Source organism: Gossypium arboreum, chromosome 6, assembly GCF_025698485.1.
Source record: "Gossypium arboreum isolate Shixiya-1 chromosome 6, ASM2569848v2, whole genome shotgun sequence".
Classification (NCBI taxonomy): Eukaryota; Viridiplantae; Streptophyta; class Magnoliopsida; order Malvales; family Malvaceae; genus Gossypium; species Gossypium arboreum.
Genome location: NC_069075.1, coordinates 5,411,747 through 5,417,746, shown reverse-complemented (window position 1 = coordinate 5,417,746; position 6,000 = coordinate 5,411,747). Strand labels below are relative to the sequence as shown.

Sequence of the window (6,000 nt, the reverse complement as noted above, 5' to 3'; positions counted from 1 at the left end):
AAAGCTTCCAAGAATGAAAGTATTTTCCAAAATTAATCACTTTTCTTAAAATGACTTAATCAAATCGGTTTCTAGAAATATACATGACGTTAAGGTGTGGCAATGGCGGTGTGCATATCTCGATTGGATCCGAAGGAGCTTGGTACTTAAGTAGTCCGATAGACTCACCTCCTCTTTTCGAGCTTCCTACCGGTGCACAGACTTCCATTCACTTTAACCTATAATGAAATTATCTTTTAAAACACTAAGTAGGTTTTTTCGGATCAACAATATAAAATGTTTTGAACGCTCGATGTGGCATGTCGGATCCGCCATAACGTCTGGGCCGGGTTTGGAGTGTTACAATAATATTTTTTTTTGATAAACAAATTAAATAATGAAAATTGTAATAAAATTATTAGTATAAATGTAAAATAAATATATAATTACTTATAATTTAAGCTAAAATATATTTGTTATTAAATAATTATTATATATTATATTATTATAACATAAAGTAAATAAACCAAAAAGAAATAAAAAGAAGAAAGAAGCAGAGGCATTCGAAACAAGCAGGAAAAAGAAGGAAAGAAAAGAAAAAGGAAAAACTAAGGGTTTAAGGTTTAAAGCTTTGATTGGTAAGTCAATTAAGCCATTTTTATTTAATTTTGATGATTTAGAAGCTTTAAAATAAAGATTTGTTGAAAATAAGTTTAGGTTTTGGAAATTTATAGGTTTTTAAGCATGGTTCATGTTGGACAAATTGTTGAATTAGGGATTTAATTGAATGAATTTCAAGTTATTGATAAAGGGATTAAATTGCAAAAGAAACTATAAGTTTTGTGTTGTAGGGACTAAATTGAGAAAAATTAGAAATTAGGGATTTATGCTGAAAATTTAATAGTTAAATGTGAGTTTGGTCAAAATTTGAATAGAAATAAAGTATAAATTGAGTTAGGAAAGTAAGTGAACTTAGTTAGAATCAAATTGAGAATAAGGAAGAAATTGAATAGAAATTCAATTATTATTATAAAATTAGTGTTGTAATTAATAGCATAATTATTTAATTTTCGTAACTAATAAAGAATTCGAGGTATCGGCACAAAAAGGGAAGGAGAAGGTCGTCGAGGAGTAACTGTGAAATTCGGGTTTGTATTACTATAATTCAAATTATTTATTTATTTATTAAATGTTAAATTAATCTATTTATATGGTAAGTAAATTATAAGGTAAGTGTTATTATTGAATTGAATGAAAATTGAGTTGAATGATGAATATGTATTGAAATTGAATTGTATGTGGATTGAAATGGAAAAGTATATTGAATTGAGTTGTAATTAAATTGAGAATGAAATTGAAATTGAAAAGTAATATGGAATACCCTATTAACTAGTCGGGCTGAGTCGGATATAATTGGCATGCCATAGGATTTGGAAGAGTACGGGATTTATTGGTTTTGCTGATCAGGCACTTTATGTATCGTAATTAAAGCACCTCGTGTGTCGTATCAGGCACCTTGTGTGTCGTTTCAGGCACTTATGTGTCGTATACTGATCAGGTACTATGTACCGTTTTAGGCACAATGTGTCGTACTGGTGTGTTTGGGTTGGAATCCGTGTATCCGTCAAAGTTTGGGTTTGTTAATAGGGTGAACAACTAAAATGAGAAAATTTAAAATAAATTGATTGATTATATTATTGAAAATATTGAAAGAAATGAGAAAGTTGAATTATGTATTGAAATTGAGTTTGAAAATGAAAGGCATTAACTTAATGTTTATGTGGTGATTGAAATTGTTACATGTGATATGTGATGGAAATTGAAGAATAGCTAAAAATTGTATTGTTATTGTTATTTAATGAAAGTTTAAGAATGAATTGATATTTGAGAAATTGGATAGTTACATGCTTGGTAATTATAATTCTTTATTGCTATTATAATTTGAATTATGATAATACCACTGAGTAAAGAATACTCAGCGTATGGTTGTTTCCGTGCACAGGTTGATAGGAGTCCAATGTCTCGGTCCAACATCCGAACGATCCCGAGTCCAACATCAAAATTTTGGTAATGTTTTCTTCCTTTAAGTTGTTAAGTTAATATGTCAAGTATGATTTAAGTATATTTGAGTATATAAATGCATTGATTGAAATACTAGAATTAGTTTGGTTGCTATTTGAAATTTGCAAGGAATGTTAAATATTTATAAAGGATTATATTAATTTTTTTAAAATAAAAATAAATGAAGTCATTTAGCAAAAAAAAAATTATATGAACTTATGATTATATTATAATATGTTTGTTATTTATTTAAGAATTATTTATAAATTGTCCGATATGTTCAGTAATACCTCGTAACCATGTTTCGACGACGGTTTAAGGTTAAGGGGTGTTACATACAATCGTACCCAAGCCAAAATAACATAGCTTAAGAATATCATATCATTAGAATATACCATATCCATGGGAGCTTTAAGCAGCACATAACAAGGACGAGTACAAACTACAACCATTGACAATGTAAATTAGGAAATAATGACCAAGACTACTTTCATAAAAATCAATCAATTTTGTTTTCCACCATTGAAGCCTTTGTGTTACCAGAGGAGTTTGACTGACTAACTGAATTTACATCCAGTTCTTCATTTCTCTTAGGAGAAGATAGTCTAGAACTAGACCATTCTTCTAAAGCTTTGTAGTGGAGAGAGTTCATTTTAATACAAGGCCGCCTTTCTCGTATGTATTTTTCAGCGGCTTTCCAGTTTTCCACAACGCCTAAAGCCACTAGTAATGCACACATCACAGCAACACTTCGACCATGGCCTAGAAGGACGAATAATTAAAATATGTTCTGACTTCTGTATCAACTTTCACTTGCAAAGTAAGTTAAGAATATCTAATATCAGTACGTGAATCATATAAACAATGAAGCATTTCAAATCTCAAATATCCTGCAACAACTATACTTAAGTATCCTGCAACAACTATACTTAAGATTCATGGCTGATTGTGGCTTAGTGTCCCATTTTAAGTTCGTAGAAATTAACTCAAAGAAACACTAAATGCACTAAAAGTTGAGAATCCAAATACATTTAAGCAAAAGCAAGTATATAAACAATATAAGTGCAAGTCCCCCAAATCTTGCAAATAGTCATACTTAAATAAGTTACAAAATATCATGCACATTTCAACTATGTTTCTCTGACTCTTCATTTTATTTGAAGTAGCCATGTCTGACACAAATATGGACATTGGTATAGAGAAATGACCCTCCAAGAATCCTCTAAGAACATGAAATAACTTTTTTTTTAAAATGAATATAGTCTATCAGATACATACTCATATGTGATACACTAACTAAAACCAAGTAACATTGGAGCATTTCAAATTAATAAAATCCTCACTAAAGATGCGCATTTATTTCTCTAATGCAAGAAAATTCACGATGCCTTCCTTTTTTCTTTTTCTTTCTTTCGGAAATGCTCATGTCCTACACATTTTCAGACACAGGTATTTGATATGACTCTCCAAGGACTTTCAAAATAAATGGAAAAAATAGACCATACCTGTGCGGGACACATGCTTGTACCCGACACTCACACTCAAGTCCAAGCATCGTAGAGTTAATGGAAATAGTAGAGGCACCTCAAAATGAAATCAATTTATATATCGGCGGGAAAAAGAAAAAAGGGAAAAAGGTAATGAATGAGAAGACGACAGCTGCAGGTTGGGATCAATTTTTATAAGTGGCTATGGAGAAAGTTCTAACATAACCTAATTTACAATCCCACTATTGAATCACTTTTAAATGATAATCAGATTATACCTTCATGTTTCAGCTACTAAAGACTCGGGACTAATCTCTACACTTCTATTCAAATTGGAAAGGTTGAGACAAACTTGTTTTACCTCCGGCTCAGCCTAATTTGTTGTATGGAAAATGTTTGTCCATTAATATATACACTAAGAGGTAGAGATAAAAAAAGTCGTTGAATTCTATCCTAAAATGCCTGCAAGCCCTCCAGCTTTCATCACATTCAACCAAGAATATAAACCTGTTTAATGCAATCAGCCCATCATATATGTGGAATAGTGTATTAACTAGCTAAACTGGTACAATACCACAATAAAAGAAGATTAACAGGATTAAATACATCCAAGTAAACAATAAATTTTACTGAACAAAATGAATTGGTGGAAGTAGGCCTCCTGAAGCTGAATTGATGATTGAGCAGGTTAAATCTATCATACAAATGCAATGAATAGAAAACCAGACCGGACCGGCTAGTCAAACCAATTGAACAAGGATCCAGTGGCCTCTTCAGATTGGATACTGCAAATCATACTCACCAACATGAACACACAAAGCAAGCACTTGAAACATAAATCAAGATTGGTATCTAAGCTAGCAATCAAAAACAATAATAAGACTTTACTTACCAGTAAGAATAATTTAATCATAGGTACAAGCTTAAGCTTTAATATAAGTATGAGACTACATTTAACCATACTCACCTAGATGAGCATACAATGCAAGCATATGAAACATAAATCAAGAAGCCATATTTAAACTAGTAATCAAAAACAATAATACTACTCCACTTACTAGTAATAGCAATGTTACCATAGGTAAAAGTTTAAGCTTTAATACTAGTATGCAACCACATCGAACCATACTCACCTAGACGAACATGTATTTTTTTTTTTTAAATAGAAAACAATAATTATAGTCAACTTACTAGTAATAAGAAAACAAAACTCCATGTTAAAGCAAGCAAACTGAGCCGAAATAAATGAAAATAAACAGCGTTGATTCAGTTTTCAGAACATACCATAAGCACAGTGGACGTAAACAGGCTGATTTCGAGCTCTCTTTCGACATGCCCACTTCACAGCTGATTCTATCTGGCCTGGCTGAGGTGCCCTTGTGTCCCAAGTAGGAACACATAAATATGAATGACCCTTGAACTCCTTTATTCTTGGGAATTCAGATGTGCAATCAATAATGGCAGGGTTACCAGGCGGCAATAAACGAGGTGAAGCAGGCCAACCACCAACATATAAACCCTCACATATTTGAGAGTAAGGTTCTTCACCACTAAGGAACCTTCTCACCATTGAAAAAGCTCTAGCAAAATACAGATATGGGGAGAACATGATAGTGGACAAAATTGGGAAAGTCCCATCTGGGTTTTTGCCCAAAAGCATGGGAAGGTCGATTGAAGGGTGAGAAGCAATTGAAACAAGCCATGAAATCAATGATGCATACAACAATGGTATTGCCAACACTGTGAACCCAAATCTACTGAAGAAGAGATATAATAACATCCATGCCGTTGCCTTTATAGCTATTAAGACTGATAAGCCTAAACCCATCTCTGATTCACAATAAGAAATCAAAAACAAGAAATTCCCAAATCAGAAATCGGAAATAATTTGATAATTTCACAAATTTCTTTATCTTTTGACTACGAAACTGAAAATTCCTTTAATGCTATTGTGACTGATAAGTCCAACGCGAATGCAGGAAGCTTCCCTTACCCTTTGCCGCTCTAAAAATGAAATTTTGTGCGGGGAATAGATGGGTTTTCTTAATGCCAATTGGCTTAATTTATAAGAGGAAAAAAAATATATTAAATTTTAAGCAGGCATGGGCCGGGCCGGGTTCGGGCCAGGCCTAATTAAAAATTTAGACTCGTTTTTTAGGCCTGGTCTGGCCCTAAAAATGGGCCTAAAATTTTGTCCAAACTCGGCCCGAATAAAAATGTTAAAATCCGAGCTCAACCTAGTCCGCCTATATTAATTTTTATATTATTTTTATATAATTTTAAAATATATATAAACTATCAAAATACTAAAAACATCAAAATAAATATTCCTTAACAAATTGAAAATAAATTTTAAAAAATATGTATACTTAAATAACACTAAAATAAATGCAACTTAACAAATAAATCCCTCTAAAATAATAACAAAATTAGCAAATGTCTTTAAAATAATAAAAAAAATAACAATAAAATA

The 6,000-nt window shown here is 31.7% G+C and overlaps 1 protein-coding gene across 1 annotated transcript; it reads right to left on the bottom strand.

Moving 5' to 3' along the window:
* Positions 1 to 2,403: 2,403 nt before the first annotated feature.
* LOC108484183 (uncharacterized) lies at positions 2,404 to 5,581 on the bottom strand. Its single transcript, XM_017787878.2, has 3 exons — positions 5,521 to 5,581; positions 4,812 to 5,357; positions 2,404 to 2,802 (listed from the first exon to the last, which is right to left on the bottom strand). Exons 2-3 carry the CDS (start codon positions 5,353 to 5,355, stop codon positions 2,540 to 2,542), a joined length of 807 nt encoding a protein of 268 aa, XP_017643367.1. The 5' UTR covers positions 5,356 to 5,357; positions 5,521 to 5,581; the 3' UTR covers positions 2,404 to 2,539.
* Between the last annotated feature and the right edge of the window lie 419 nt (positions 5,582 to 6,000).

What these genes read in the sequence shown, in the direction of transcription:
- LOC108484183 (XM_017787878.2), bottom strand. Translation starts at nt 5,355, where the DNA reads ATGGGTTTAGGCTTATCAGTCTTAATAGCTATAAAGGCAACGGCATGG. An exon ending in TTACGTCCACTGTGCTTATG is followed by an intron (nt 2,803 to 4,811) that starts GTATGTTCTGAA and finishes TCGTCCTTCTAG; the next exon opens with GCCATGGTCGAAGTGTTGCT.